The 15,464-nt window shown below is 41.6% G+C and overlaps 1 protein-coding gene across 1 annotated transcript; it reads right to left on the bottom strand.

The window, feature by feature from the left end:
• Positions 1 to 297: 297 nt before the first annotated feature.
• bambia (BMP and activin membrane-bound inhibitor (Xenopus laevis) homolog a) lies at positions 298 to 5,022 on the bottom strand. Its single transcript, XM_063483435.1, has 3 exons — positions 4,488 to 5,022; positions 2,458 to 2,736; positions 298 to 1,617 (listed from the first exon to the last, which is right to left on the bottom strand). The coding sequence occupies exons 1-3, from the start codon at positions 4,561 to 4,563 to the stop codon at positions 1,202 to 1,204; spliced, it is 771 nt and encodes a 256-aa protein (XP_063339505.1). The 5' UTR covers positions 4,564 to 5,022; the 3' UTR covers positions 298 to 1,201.
• Between the last annotated feature and the right edge of the window lie 10,442 nt (positions 5,023 to 15,464).

Genomic DNA, 15,464 nt, shown 5'->3' with positions numbered 1-15,464 from the left:
AGTGAACTGATACACCTTTGGTGCTCTGTTGAGCATTTGCAGCAGCAGGACTAAACGTGTAGGAGTGAGTTTGTGCTTCAATATTGCAATCCCTCCTCACTGACACTGATGAACACAGACGGGGGAACTTGGGTGACTCTTACTGGCATTTAGAGTGGAGTATAGAAAAGAAACATCTTTACTACTTCCTGTGTGAAGTGTAGCCCATGAAGAGGGAGTTATATGAAGCTGAAAACCTGACCTCTGCTGAGGGTTCAGGAATAACTGAGATAGATAGCAGCTCTACGTTAAAACAAGACTTTACTGTTAGCTCCATTAGATACACACACACGCACACACACACACAACATAAAGGCCACCCTAGCGCGTGCTTTTAACAAGATCTGATAGTCACTAAAAACTTCACAACAGCCCCAGCAGTGTGTCTGTAAAGTTCACGGATGGTACATTTCAAAGCTGAATATGTAGCAAAAACAGAAGCGTGAATCGGCAAATAAATAAAAAGTCACTTTTAATGGAAGTTCTTCTTTCACACTCAATCAAGCTTATAGTCTGATCACAGAGAGAGATGTTGGACATTCACCCAGAATAAGACACACGCCGGTCAGTTTTATCAGACAAAAATATATATATTTAGAATCTTTACATTAAGCTTGAATCATGAAACATACACAGAGGAGTGTGCACACCTACAGTCAAACACTGATTTTTTATTTTTCTTTTACTCCTCACACAAGTCATTTTATTTTGTACCCTGGTGTCAGTGTTGAGTTGTTGTCTTAAGCAATGATGGTTTTTTTGTTGCTGTTGTTGTTTTTTTTTTACAAATGTGCAAATAAGACAGATTTGGAATCCTTCAGCGCTCAGTGTAAAATAAAACAGTCCAGGATCCTCGGGAGCGGTGACAGAGCTCTCACTCTACCTCAGCCCTGCCCTCTCAAGTTTAAATACAGCTCCTCGTTGCTTCGCCTTTCATTTTCAAGTAAAGTGCTCCTCTAGCAAAAACCACAAGGCATGAGATCAGTCTCGTATTTTTTCGCTGATGTTTAAAAAAAACAAATCGAAAAACAACCCAACAGTCCAAAGGACCAAAAACGTGGGAATGTCTTTTTAAAGTACAAAAGAGCCAAAGCCAACAATTGAGAGGCAGTCCTGGCTGTTTCTTGGAGGTGTCAGTCATTCAGTTCCCAACAGGAACTGGTCATACAAACTCCAGCTTGCCGTGGCCACTGTACATCCCCCAGTGCACCAGAGACAGGATCTTGTCGTTGCCTAGGTCAGCCTGCCTCATCTTGTCGCAGGTCAGACAGCAGTTCTCGTGGCCCGTCACAGGTACCATGCACTCCAGGTCCAGCTTGGCCACGTGTCCCTTCTTGGTGTGGTGGCCGTGGAAGCTATAATGGAGCCGCGACAGCATCTGCTGCCGCTGGTCCTGCAGCCGCTTGTTCTCGCTGCGCAGCATCCGTAACGCCAGCATGATGAGCAGGACCAGGATGAGGCCGCCAGCGATCGGCACAGCGATCACAGCCGCACGGAACCACACTTCTTTGGCTGAGGTCAGCTCCTGAACCCGGGTCACCAGGTTCCTGTTGTTGCTGTCTGGCTGGTAGCGGCCATCTGCACACACGCATGGAAAAAAAAAAAAAATCATCTGGTTAAATGCATGCTCATATGGTTTCCACTGCTCCATAGAGCCTGGTCTTAAAGCAAGTGATTATGTTTGAACTGCTGTTTGGAGCTTAATGAGAAGGAGCTGCTCTACTCGCCAGTCATGCCAGTAAAGTAACCGCAAAGAGGGAAAATAAGACAGACAGACAGACGCGAACACACAAGTCAGAAAGGCCAGCAGGGGCAAAAACAAATGAGTCACCTTGTCCCGAACTGAGAGCCAGAAATTAATTTGAGCTAATAAACTATAGTCTGCTGTGCTCGGGTTCACACAGGAGAGCTGCCGTCCTTCCTCTCTGACTCTTCGTGCACCTTTTCATGACTCTATAAGCTGATGTTTCTGCCCAACATGCATATTCATTCTATGAGGCACATTCCTGCTCAGTGGGAAAATTACATGGTGCACACATAATAAAAAAAAAAAAAAAAGGAAAAAGATTATATCTGATCTCTTTCCAAGTGCTTAAAGGTAAACGGGCTGCTCCCTGCCTTCCCAGGCACAGAGCTGGAACCCATTAAAAGTCAAACCAAAGTTCTATTAAGCTTGGGGTGGGGGGGCAGAAGGGGGCAAGGGTGGTCTGAATATCCATAAACATCAAGTGTTTAAAGAACGTTAGAGCTCAATGTATTGCTCCTGGAACTAGATGGAGGAAAACATGGGAGTACTTGCTGAAGAGGACTCGTAAAATCCCTCCACAGAGTGCCATCGTTTCTAAAAACGTAGCTACAGTCTAAAAACAAACATCCCGACAGCCAGTAGTTCAGCTCCGCTACCCTGTTTTACCTTACCTGTCGAGTCTCTGGTGTGCGCCAGGTCATGTAGGCCCCTGTAGTTGCACATGTCATCATTGCAGCACTCCAGTGTTGCCGCCCCGCTGAGAGCATCCAAGGCCCTTTGGCTGCTGCAGATGTCCGCAGCATTGGCAATGGGGTCTAAACACCCATGGGTGAGTGGAGAGTTGGCGTTGAGCGGGTCCAGAACCTTGGTGAAGCAGGCGTTCAGCTCTGATTTGCACATGTATCCGGTGGCCACACAGTGCGGCGCATCACAGTAGCACCTAATTTCTCCTAAAAGTGGGGAAAAAAAGGCAGCGTTAGGGAAACCTGTGCTGACATTAATCCGCTCAAGGTTTCAGAGTCACCATGGCTATTTTGGCTTTAACATCCAACCATGTGAATATAAAACTCACATGCAAACAAATTTTGCAGCTGATTTTCTCCGTGTTTTTAATTAAACTCATGCTGGCTTCTATTTTACACCAACTGTAGTTCAACTTTTCCCATAGTGGTATACCCTGCTTTTATTTTGAAGTATTGCTCTAAAAGTATCTGTTAAGCCCTGCATTAAACAACCTGGTAACTTTTGAAGAGATCACAGGATTTTGTTTTTAACCTGTTCACCTGTCACACCTTCATTTAAGAGCATCCCGTTTAAATGGTTCTTTTTCTCTGTATTCTAAAACAGGAACCACGTAGCTTGTAATTAGTGGGTTGTCTCAAACGTCAATTTCTTTCAACCTAAATGAAAATTAGTAAAGAGAGGAAGAGATTTTTTTTTTTACCTGCAAACTTTCTCCCCCATCCAAAGTTTGCATGCAAAATTGCCTGGGGGTATGGGTATGGGTGTGGTGGTTGGGTGCGGGAGCTCTGAGGTCCCATCTAAGGAGCTTCCAGCAACCTTATCATTAAGGCAAACTGCTCTTACACGGGCCCACTCATTACTTCATCCAGGGCTCCTTTCTCAAAACAGAAATCTGGGCCAAGGATCTGCCCGAACAAAACAGAACCACTGAAACACATATTTATCAACTTAGTTTGCCTTTGATGCCCTCTGTTACTGTTATTATTATAAGTATAAGGACCACTGCAGGACGACCAATGTAAATGTCATTTCACATACTCCGTGACTGGTTTATTTTGAGGAAAATTATCAGAGCTCCACATATAAAGACTTCCCTTAAGCTTTCATGTGCTGGACTCAGGAACAAAACCTGGAATGAGAGAGCTAAAAAGCCCGAAAGTCTGTGACTGCACCAACTTAGCAGCGCAGGAACACATTCATCAGATCAGTGTTTTCCCTGTGAATGATTGGAGCGGTGGGGCCCAGGCAGGTCATTTGGAGAATATTTCATTAGAAAGGAGAGGCCCCTTTGTGGACTGAGGGGGGTGGTGGCGGGGGGAGTACTGAAGCTTTTCTAGCCCTGCTAAGTCTCGTATGAATGGCAGCTTCAACATTAGTGGAGTTATTAAGTGTAGCCTAGCTGCTAAGAACTGTATTACACACTTGAGGATTAATCACAGTGTATTACTATTATATTAATAACAATGTATAGAGGTTAGGTCTTATTAAAAATTAGGTTTTAACTGAAAAAAAACAAGGTATGTCATGCCTTCAGGAAAAAAAAAAACAATAATAATGAGGGCAGAGGTAGTTATTGTTGTTTCCGCTGCTGTTATTAAGTTTTCTCTTATTTTTTAAAGGGGAGGTATGACTGAATAAAATGAACTGAAATTTGAAGACGACTGGAAGAATAATATGTTTATTACGAAAAAAGAACCCCAGTAATAAACAAACACGTTTATGATTCCCTCATTGGTAAAGTACGACTTTATGACCAAATGCTAAATCATTTTCTTGCTAATTATGACGGGTTTTTTTCCCGCAAACACTGGCGCGAGCGTAAGCTGCCCCGCAGAAGCCTGGAGCCGTCGACTGAGGGTTAAGTTCAGCCTCGTTTTTATCGCTTCAAAACACTGTTTATCCTCTTTTGAAGAAGCCAACAAACACGCTCTGTCCACGCAGCAAAGTCCACACGTACCTTTGGTCAGAAGAACGGCCATGGCACAGAGTTCCAATTGTAGCCAAATGGAAATGAAACTGGACTGGCGATCCATTTACACCAAATTACTGCACAAGAAGAGTCCTCATATATCCAGTAGCAGCAGCAGAAGAGTCCGCTGGGCAGAAAGCAGCGCGAGAAAAAAAAGATTTACATGAAGCTATGGCGAAAAATTAAGCCTTCGTGGGGTCGGAACGCGCTAGCTCACGATCGTGACTGGAACGCCAAGGAAAAAGGGGAAAAAAAACACCCCAAAATGTCTCCTCTCCCGCATGGAGCCACCGAGAGCCTCGCGAATTTGTTACCGGAGCGCACAAAATACAGCAGCCTCTTCTTCAAGCCCAGAAACAAAAGAAAAGATATATACTCCGTTGAACAGAGTGAAACCGAGTCATAAAGTTGTCAGTGCTGGTCTTCATCTGTCTCGCTCTGCAGCCGGTCACGTCGAAGCATCACTTTTGTATTCCACGACTGAGAAACAAACACTTAACACGGACAACTCCGCTGTGCCAAAGACTACAAGGGACAGGCACGATTGAGCAGAAATAGCTGTGGTCAGTCAGAGCTCCGCCTCCTCTAATCTGATTGGCCAGCCTACCGAGAAAGAAGTTAGTGATAGGACGTACAACAAACCATCCGGTGGCTCTTTTCAAAATAAGGCAAAAATTATAAAGTATTTTAAAAAGGAAAGTACTATTTAAAAAAAGAGAGAATGAGAGAAATTAAGGTATTAAGATAAATTATATGAATAAATTCTATGTATAAATTACATGAAATGGACACTAAACATGAAGCATGTTTTCTTATCGATCTATGTAAAACAAATGGGATCTCCTATTTATTAGTGCATTACTAAATAAATAAGCAGATGCAGTTACACTGGTAATGGAAGGATAATGTTAACAGAAAATTTTAATGTTACGCATCGTGACATTAATATGTTAAACCTTAAACACTATACTTTAAAAAAGAAACATAGCATTCTTTTAGAATTTTTTGAGGTTTTGCACAGTCATCTTGAGGAATTATTATTATATAATTTATTGCTCCTTATGTTCCAATCAGGTAGCCCCTGAAGATTTATTCTCTTGACATAATCAACTTGTTTCCGGTCTCACACTGCTTATTCTTCTGTAGCTTGATCACTCTGAGGCTTTCATTCATCGTTCTTTATTTCCATAATAACGTATCCCATTTATCAGTAGTGGATGCCATTGGTCCGGGCAGCAGTCACTCCAGCAGGTTAACAGCTGTCCCGCACACAGTCATACTGTCGCCTGATGATAATGCAGGTCTTGGACTATTATCTGTGTTTTCAGTGATATGGGTGCAGCCGATATGTGATGTAATCCTCCCCACTTTTTTTTACAACTTTGCATGATATAAATTACCCTAAGCTATATAAAGAGTACTGACAGATTCTTCATTGAGCACAGGTAAGTGCATTGTAAAACAGCCGTGTGCGCAGTGTGGACAGTCGCAGATACCTGCAGGGTGATCCCGATGGCAGCCAGGTTGACGCCGCGATGAGCCTCTCCCCTTCAGGCCATCACACTGCTGCTGCAGGAAAGAGCGGACAGTCAGAGAAATTAGCAATCCAAAAAAGCACATGGCGCCACCGAGACGGCTCGCGCACACACACACACCCTGGACGCACGCACACAGTACACATTTACCCATTAACAACCGACAATGCAAAACATAGGTGTGCGCGCAAGCTTTATAGCATCCGCAGATGGTGTCTGTATTAAAAAAAAGAAGAAGAAGAAAAAACAAACAAACAGATGATGCGCGTTAATAATCTCACGCATTTGTTAAGCATGCTTTCATTCATGTAATGACTCACTGAGCGCAGAAATAAAACATCCGCAGGCGGTTTGCGGCCAACAGACAACAGGAGGATACTGCCTCAGGCAACACAGGAGAACACACACACACACACACTGCTATTAAAGTAATTATCTGCAATTCCACAGAGGCGCCAGTCCACGGCTGGCGTTACATCATTTATCTGTAACTGTGGAGTGCGTGAAATGGGTGCAACGGGACAAAGGTAGTAGTTCAGAATTCTGGAAGCTTTATTCATCTGAAGTCCTCGTAAAGTTTGTGATGCTGGGCAGAAATGCTAAGGCACCTCTTCTCCCCATGAAGTGCTGTTTCTCTGACCTTAACTCCTGCTAACAGGAAACATGAGAAATTTTCGTTTTCAGTCAAATATCAAGAGAAATTCACCTTTAATATCCCAGCTGCATTATTTCCCCCCACTTAAAGCCTGTCTGTACTTGTGGTTGATGGACAACTATCATCCCCTGGTGGTCGAAGCTGTTAAGGACAATTTTACGTTACAAAGTGACAGTGCCCTAAACACCGTAGGCATAGTTTAGTGGTTCACACATTTGCTTCAAAAGCCGAAGGTCGAATTTCAAGATATTAAAGGTCCATTTTGTAATTACCTCCAGACAATTTAAATAAAACTTCTACCATCAGCTGTAGTAATTTACCACTGAGGGCTGAAATGTTTTTGGATGTGTGTTGCTATTCTTTTAACTTTTACTACTTCTTTTTGGATTTTTAACAACAACAACAACAACAACAACAACAACAATAATAATAATAATAATAATAATAATAATAATAATAATAATAATAATAATAATAATAATCTGCTCTTAATGGCTTGGCTGGTAAAATAAAAAAAAATATACTGACTCACTTGCACATGTTCTTCACATTCTGTTTATGGCTTTTGTTAATTTTGAAAGGTTTTAAAAATGTAAAAAATAGTTTCCAGTAAGTACCTTTAAGGGTTAGTCTTAACCAAACCTATTCAACAAGCTCTGAATTCTACATTTTCATAGAAGACAGATGGAGTTGTGTCTGTTTGCATATAGCAAGTTGGATTATACCAATGCAGAGACTACAAAGACATCTGATGGGGGGGAAAAAAGAAAAGGGAGAAACAAGGAATCACTGGTCATCATTACCATGTAAAGAACAAATGCTGATTGGTTTGGAAGTTTAAGGGAAAGAGAGTGAAGCACTTACAAGTAGAAAGAGTGTGAAACGGAGAGTTTTAATTGTCTATGTATAACCTGTGAGAGTCTATTTAAGTAGCACAAGCTGCCTCATACATAACCAGGGAGGTGTACATCAGGATATGGTGTAGCAGGGTTTCAGAAGGGTTTGGAGTAGCTATGGTATAGATTTAACACAAAAGCATTCCCTCTAGTACAGGAAAACATTCTTTGTGCAACATGACGTTCAGTGGCTAAGTCAAATAGCACAAACACACAGAAAGAGCAGGCCACATCACCAGATGTTCCACATATTTTTGACACGGCCCCATGCTGACAGTACACAGCTACAACATGTAAACATGATGTCTGCAAAGCTCTGCATAGCACCCATCCTGTTCTGTTTATCAGGGTCTCAGGGGGTCTGGAGCCTATCCCAGCTACCATAGAGTGAGAGGCAGGGTAAACATTGGACAGGTGTCAGTTTGATGCAGGGATAACACAGAGAGACAGACAAATATTCGCACTCATATTCATACCTATGGGCAATTACCAATTAACCTAACCCCACTAACTGCATGTCTTTGGACTGTGGGAGGAAGATGGAGTACCCAGAAAAAAACTATGCACACACAGAATCATTTTTTTTCTAATTTTGGTTCTGTAAATTACCACAATGAATTTTAAATGAAACAACTCAGATTTTCAGGACTAAACAAAAAGACTGCATTAAATTGAGAGGAACTAAATCATTTTTAACACACCCCCTTCATTTTAGGGGCTCAAAAGTAATTGGACAAATGAAATAAATGAAATTATGTAATGTTAACTTCTAATACTTTGGTTGGAAACCCCTTGCTCGCAATGACAGACTGAAGTCTTGAACTCATGGACATCACCAGATGCTGGGTTTCCAACTTTTAAATGCTCTGCTAAGCCTTTACTGCAGCGGCTTTAAGTTGCTGTTTGTTTGTGGGCCTTTCTATCTGAAGTTTAGTCTTCAACAAGTAAAATACATGCTCATCTAGGTTAAGATCAGGTGACTGATGTGATCATTCAAGAGTAATCCACTTCTTTGCTTTAATAAACTCCTCGGTTGCTTTGGCTGTATGTTTTGGGTCATTGTCCATCCATATAATTAAACACCACCCAATCAGTTTGACTGCATTTAGCTGGATTTGAGCAGTATGTCTCTGAAAACCTCAGAATTCAATCAGCTGCTTCTGTCCTGTGTCACATCATCAGTAAACACTAGTGTCCCACTGCCACTGGTAGCCATGCACAACCAAGCCATCGCACTGCCTCCGTCGTGTTTTACAGATGATGTGCTACTCTTTGGATCGTGAGCTGTTCCATGGCTTCTCCATACTTTTTCCATCTGTCCAAAGAATGTGTTGGCTTTTTGAGATGTATTTTAGCAAAGTCCAATCTAGTCTTTCTATTCTTGAGGCTTATGAGTGGCTTGCACCTTGCAGTGAACTGTCTGTATTTACTTTCATGCAGTCTTCTCTTTATGGTAGACTTGGATAATGATACCTTCTGGAGAGTGTAGTTCACTTGGTCGGCCATTGTGAAGGGGTGTCTCTTCACCTTGGAAATGATTCTGTGATCATCCACCACTGTTGTCTTCCGTGGTCATCCAGGTCTTTTTGTGTTGGTGAGCACACCAGTGCTGTCTTTCTTTCTCAGGATGTACCAAACTGTAGGTTTTGCCACTCCTAATATTGCAGCAATTTCTCGGAGCTGTCTTCGAAGCTCAAGGATGGCTTGTTTCACCTGCATGGAGAGCAGGTTTGACCGCATGTTGTCTGTTCACAGCAAATTCTTCCAAGTGCAAGCATCATACCTCAAATCAACTCCAGGCCTTTTATTTACTTAATTGATATTGACACAACAAAGGAATTGCCCACACATGTCCATGAAATAGCCTATGAGTCACTTGTCCAATTACCTTTGGTCCCTTTAAAAAGTGACTGGCACATGTTAAGGAGCGGAAACTCCTAAACTCTTCATCCAATTTGAATGTGGATAGCATCAAGTGAAAGCTGAGAGTCTACACATTATATCCATGTCCATTATGTAACTATAATTGGTATACGTTTCAGTAGGTCTTGATAAACTTTTAAAATTTATCAAGACCTATATGATATACATTGTAAATAGTGTGGCAGCTTTGGTTGTTCATAGCTGTTCATATACAGTCTATGATCCAGACCTAGGCCAAGATAATCCTAATGAGATCACTATAGCAACAGCTAGGCATTTCATAATTGTTTATATGCTTTATACATGGATGTGGGGGTGTCAGAAGTGAGCTGTGAGAGGTGTTGTTGTGAGCTTGTCCCCTGCCCCCCACACAGTAGCAGTAAGAAAACAAAACTGTGTGTCTTCTCCTGCAGAGAAGATGAGCGTCAAAGGGATTTAGGCATAGAGGGGAGAGGGGCATTTCATGTAAGTGCTCTTTTAAGGGTGTGATCGTGCCCCACAGGTAGCGTCTGCTTTCACACATTAGGAGAGACTTGTAGGTGTGACCTGCTGCAGACAGGACAGGCTTTGCTTAATAAAAGCCCCATTGCTGCTGAGGCAGAGGGAGCAGAGGGCTAACTGGGGTCTAATTTCACTCTTAAAAAAGTACATTTTAAGCCGAGCTCCCTAAGGAGGCCCAAGTGATTTCACTCAAATATCACTGATTTCATGAACAGCTCAGTGAACACTTCCGTCTGGATAGACAGCCTTCCTCTAACACCTCCTCTGGTGCTTCCTCTTCTCACTTTGAAGTGAGCCATATCGACATCTGTGAAGAGTCACAGACAGGCAGACTGTCTCTTTCTTTTGTGATCTAGTTTACTCTCCTCAACATAATATTGTCTGCTCCTGAGAGCCTTCTGTGGAAAGAGAGGAAAGAGAGGCACGGGGAAACTGCTCACAGAAGCTTTGTTGTTTTGGGTTGGGTCCGAGGGGCTACACTCCCCAGCACTCTGGGTGGGCTTGTTTTATCCACAGGGGCAGATCTAGAGAAATTTTCTTAGGATAGCATGGAAATCAAACAGAGTGGCAAAATCAAAGCCATTTTTTCACACACATGCAGGTGTTACATTGTGTAATATGAATTATATATGGTAAAAAAAACAAAAAAAAACATCAAATACAGTAGGAATACACATTTCATATAAATATAGCCTGTAACTTTCTTATTTTCTTTAACCCACATAATTAAACATTTCAGTTACATAAAACATGTGGATTTTGATTTTATGTACTGTATAGCCTCTATAATAAATAAGTATGTAGTGCAATAAGTGTAAAATCTAGAGAGCTACACAACATGGGGTAGTTTATTTCCAAACCCAAGTCTGACTTCAGTCTCAGACTCTGAACTGTCTGAACTGCACTGTTATGAACACTTTTTTTCCACCAAAAATTTAAACTTAGCTTTTCATGATTTATTGGGTTAACCCTCTGGGGTCCAGGATACATTGGTCATTTTTGACTACTTTTTATTTTACCTTGTTTGGTATCATACTCTTCAGCACTATCACACATGTCTGAAGTTACAGTTATTTTTTCTGAAAACCACACAAAACCGAGTAGGAAAAAGTTATAGTTTTTACTGTGAAATAAAAACCACAAACATGTTTAGTGAATGATTTTCTTAACTTGAAATGCAAATATAAATTGTAAATTTTAAAAACGCATGCACTAATTTTGTAAACAATACAGTTATATACAAATATTACCTAAAAAAAAATTCAGCTACTGCATCTGGCGTTGTTGTACAACCATTTAAAAATTCTACTAAAACTAAAATTAGAGAACAATAAGATGCCACACAAATTAGTTGTGCCAGTGCAAAAAATCGGCCTGGCTAAGTCTCCATGTGATACTATGTGATATTTAGTTTAAGAATTTATAGGCAATGTTTATTGTAGCTGGGCTCAAAGTGTTAATGCTAGCTTATTTTAATAAACAGCGCTGTGATATGCAAAACTGGGGTTGCAAGAGATCATTTTAGGGTGGCACATGCCACCCCTGTAGATCCGCCCCTGTTTATCCAGACTGCTTTGAGACAGCAAGCTGATGACATTCACCTTTGATTTTTACCTGTTTAATCGCATCGTCCACTTTCCTCATGCTGCTCGTACTTTTAGCGTACAGCAATGTAGAGTAGAGAGGGGGGTAAGGTTTGTGTGCATTTCCCCCCTTTTAAATGATGTGTAGCAGTAAACAGTAGATCCTTAATACAGATGTGCAGAGCTGACTGGGTTTGATTTATTAAAACAGTCCTGAGAGGCCAGAAATGCTACAGGATAGAATTAAGACGAAAAACAAATCGATAAAATAAAAAGTATATAGAGGTTTAAAAAAAAAAGTAATCCAAGTCACATGTATATATCCTTTAAATAAAAAAGGCAGATCAAAAAATTACAGAACAGTACAAGACTGGCAAATAATTACTTTAGACTTTATGAAAACAAATAAGGAATAAAATGCAGGAAATTCAAAGGGTGGGTTATTTCGTGATAAAATAGCTTTCTTTGATGCTGAAACAGAGTTGTCTTCCTGTCAATAAAACAAGAATATTTTTAGATGCATAAAAATATGTATTGGTTATGACAAAATAAGAGCTCTGAGCCGTCACACTGTTTTTAATAACGAGATGAGAAAGCAGATGCTGCCCTCTGCAGGCAGCTTAGAGCTTCAGCAGTAAGTTCAAACTTAGCAAGGCACAAAGTCTGGAGCCATTCCTCATTTCTTTGTTTTCATAGAAAAATAGGAAATAGGTGCAGCGTTTTATTAAACATTGTAAACATATATTGGAACAAATAGCACAAAAAAACCAAAACAAAGCAAAAAACCAACTTGTTTTCAGTTCTGAATCTGAATGAATTCAAAGTCAGTATTTGGTATGACCTGTTTATTCTTCAGAACACCCTGAAGCCCTTTGGGCAGGCTGGCATGTTTTTATGTAGTCCTCATGAAGAGTTCTCCAGCCTTCTCAAAGGACATGCAAAGCTCTTCTTTGCCTTTTGTTCTTTTCTCTGCCAAGATGATCCAGGCTATAGGGAAGTCAGTCCATGACTGGACACAATAGTGTCCAGGTATGGTTTAACTGTATTGGCAGTGTTAGGGATCATTGTCATGCTGAAAAATGAAGCTGTTGCCAATCAGATGTTTTCCACATGGTATTAAATGGTGGATCAAAATCAGATTTTTCTGCGTTCATAATTTCATCAATTTTGTCAGGATCCCCAACACCACTGGCTGAAATTCAGCCGAAGGCAATGGAAGAGCCTCCACCCTTGTTTTACTGATTGTTGTACCTCTTTCCTGACCCCCTCCATACATATTCATGACAATTTTAGTCATAAATGTTAGTTACTCCCAAAGAACTGATGTGCAAGATGGCATACCTTGGCCTTTCCTTCCTTAAAACAGCTTCTTGGCAGCCACTCTTCCACTGAGACCATTACTGATGAGGCTTCAGTGAACAGTAGATGAAAGAATTGAAGTTCCTGTGTCAGGTTCTTGCTGGATATTTTCCTATTTCTTAAGGTCATGACTTTCAGGTACTGTTCATCTTTTGTAGTTAGTGTTTTTAGGCCTGCCACTTCTTCTCATCCTGCACTTGTCCAGTTTCCTCACATTTTAATAACACACTACACACCATGCTGAGACATGCTAAGTGTTCAGCTAATAGCTCTTTGGGAATTGCTTTGTTGGTGTAAAAATATTGTTTTATGACTATCAGACTTTGGTTATTGTTGGTATTTATTGCTCGAATGATTCTGAAGTGAGTGTTAAAGGGACTTTAAAAAACTCCTCTAAAAACCGCCAAGAACAGAACTGAAAATGAATGGAAAATTCAGACAATGTATAAAGGAAAATGATGAAAGAGCCTCAGAAAGCCTGCTATTGCTAAGCACTTTAAAAGATTACAGGAAAGACTTTTGTGATGTTCCGTGTCCCAGTAACTAGTCTTGGTAGTCGGAGATTGACCCACCAGGGTCTCGTACCTCGGCAGCCTCCCAGCAGGATGGAGAGGCCATGTAGAAAGACTTTGGGACTGCCTCGATGAAATTCTGGCAAGCCCACAGGTGACTCCGGTGGGAAAACCTGTCCTCTACTTGGACTGTGCGGGTGGAGCGCTGCTGACTTCGACTGAGGATATTGTCAGGCGGTGAAAGGAATACCTCGAGGACCTCCTTAATCACATTGGCAGATCTACCATAGAGGAAGCAGAGTCTGGGCATGAGGAGAACATCATCATCTATAGGGGAAATCGCACTCCTAAGCCACTTCTGGAATATCTATGCCAGGGTGCTGGAAAGGAGAGTACGTCTGCTAGTCAAACCTGTGATACAGAATTAATAATGGGGTTTTTGTCTCAGCCACAGAACACTAGACCAGCTCTTTACCCTCTGGAGGATACTTGAGGGTGCATGAGAGTATGCCCAACAAGTCTACACACGTTTTGTGGTCTCTTGGAGTGTCCTGTGCTAGCTTCTTCGGGAGTAAGGGGTGTTGCAAGAGCTTGGTCCGCATAGCCAACAATAAGGTTTCTAGGCAGAACCAAGTGGTGCAAGGCTTCCACTTGGATGGCCTAAGAGTCTCCTCTCTGCTTTTTGCAGATGATGTGGTTCTGTTGACTTCATCAGGTGGTCACCTCCAGCTTGCACTGTTCTCAGCTGAGTGGGAAGCAGCAGGAATGAGAATCAGCACCTCCAAGTCTGAGGCCATGATCCTCATGGTATCCAATGGTCCAGCTGAGGTATGTCCTTACCCTCACCCTATGGTCGTGAGCTTCGGGCAATGACAGCAAGAACGACACCACGGATACATACGGCAGAAATGATCTTTCTCCATGGCTAGCCTCTCACGTAGAAATAGGGTGAGAAGTTGGACCATCCAGGAGGGGCAGAAAGGAGAGCTGCTCCTCCACATCAAAAGCAGCCAGCTGAGGCTGTTCGGGCATTATCCACCACAGCAAGTCCAATATTTACTGAAGAGTTAAAATCCTGCTCTTGGACTGGTCTCAGTTACATTTTCAGGTTTTTGTTTGTTTTTTTAAATTGTTATCAATATTGTCGTATCCCAAACAGATTAGCAACCTTCAACATTTTACACAGTTACAATAGACGGCTAAAAAAAAAATAAAAAATCCTGTTGATGTGTTTGACTTTATAATGTCACATATTTGATCAACTGATTTAGCTTTCACGTGTTGGGCAATGACCGCAAGAACGAAAGAAATAAAAGTACAAGATGGGATCAGAGTCCACACAGCTGACTGGTGATCTTGTTGCTGAGCTCCAGTTTGCAATTGACTGGTGTGTTTGATTGCAGATGCATTTAAGAGCATCTACTGTGAGCCACAGCGGGTTGTTAATTCGGCTCAATCACTGAACAAAATGAGACAGGCACAGCTCGTCCCATGTTTACTTAACCATCAGGCGTTTCACGTCAGAGTTAAATGAAAGGAGAAAAATTAAGCTTGCAGCACCATCAAAAACCCAAGAACAACATGGCCCTGGAAAGGCATATTTTATTTCATGTGTCAATATACTTCAGGAAACAATATACAAAGCAATGATGTGGTCACCTTTTACTGAATGTGTGGTGCAGTTCACTTATCAATAGATAGTTATGGTGGGAGAAATAAACAGGCCTTTGCAACTGAGGACCCTGCTCTTCAACAGTGGGAAGCAAACAAACGAGAGGGGGGCAGGGCAGGGGAGGACGGGGACGTGCCAGAAAATCGAGTGTGTGCGTCACATGCTTGTTGAAGATAATCTTGTTGGGATTAAAAACAAAGTGGGTTCAGCAGGTGAATGAGGCTTAAGACTTTCAACAAGGCACTAGCAAATGAACCAAACCTAACACTCCAAGGAAATAACCAGTGCTCGCTTTAGTTTAACATGTTTATTACAATACATACATTTCA

Source organism: Pelmatolapia mariae, linkage group LG9, assembly GCF_036321145.2.
Source record: "Pelmatolapia mariae isolate MD_Pm_ZW linkage group LG9, Pm_UMD_F_2, whole genome shotgun sequence".
NCBI classification, from domain to species: domain Eukaryota; kingdom Metazoa; phylum Chordata; class Actinopteri; order Cichliformes; family Cichlidae; genus Pelmatolapia; species Pelmatolapia mariae.
Note: the sequence above shows the minus strand (reverse complement) of the source record. Positions and strands in the feature narration are given on the sequence as shown.

Bases quoted from the DNA above. Each gene is read 5' to 3' on its own strand.
- bambia (XM_063483435.1), bottom strand. From the start codon at position 4,563: ATGGATCGCCAGTCCAGTTTCATTTCCATTTGGCTACAATTGGAACTC. The intron at 2,737-4,487 runs GTACGTGTGGAC...CCCCACTTTTAG, and splicing joins GGCCGTTCTTCTGACCAAAG to GAGAAATTAGGTGCTACTGT. The intron at 1,618-2,457 runs GTAAGGTAAAAC...GCGTGTGTGCAG, and splicing joins GCACACCAGAGACTCGACAG to ATGGCCGCTACCAGCCAGAC.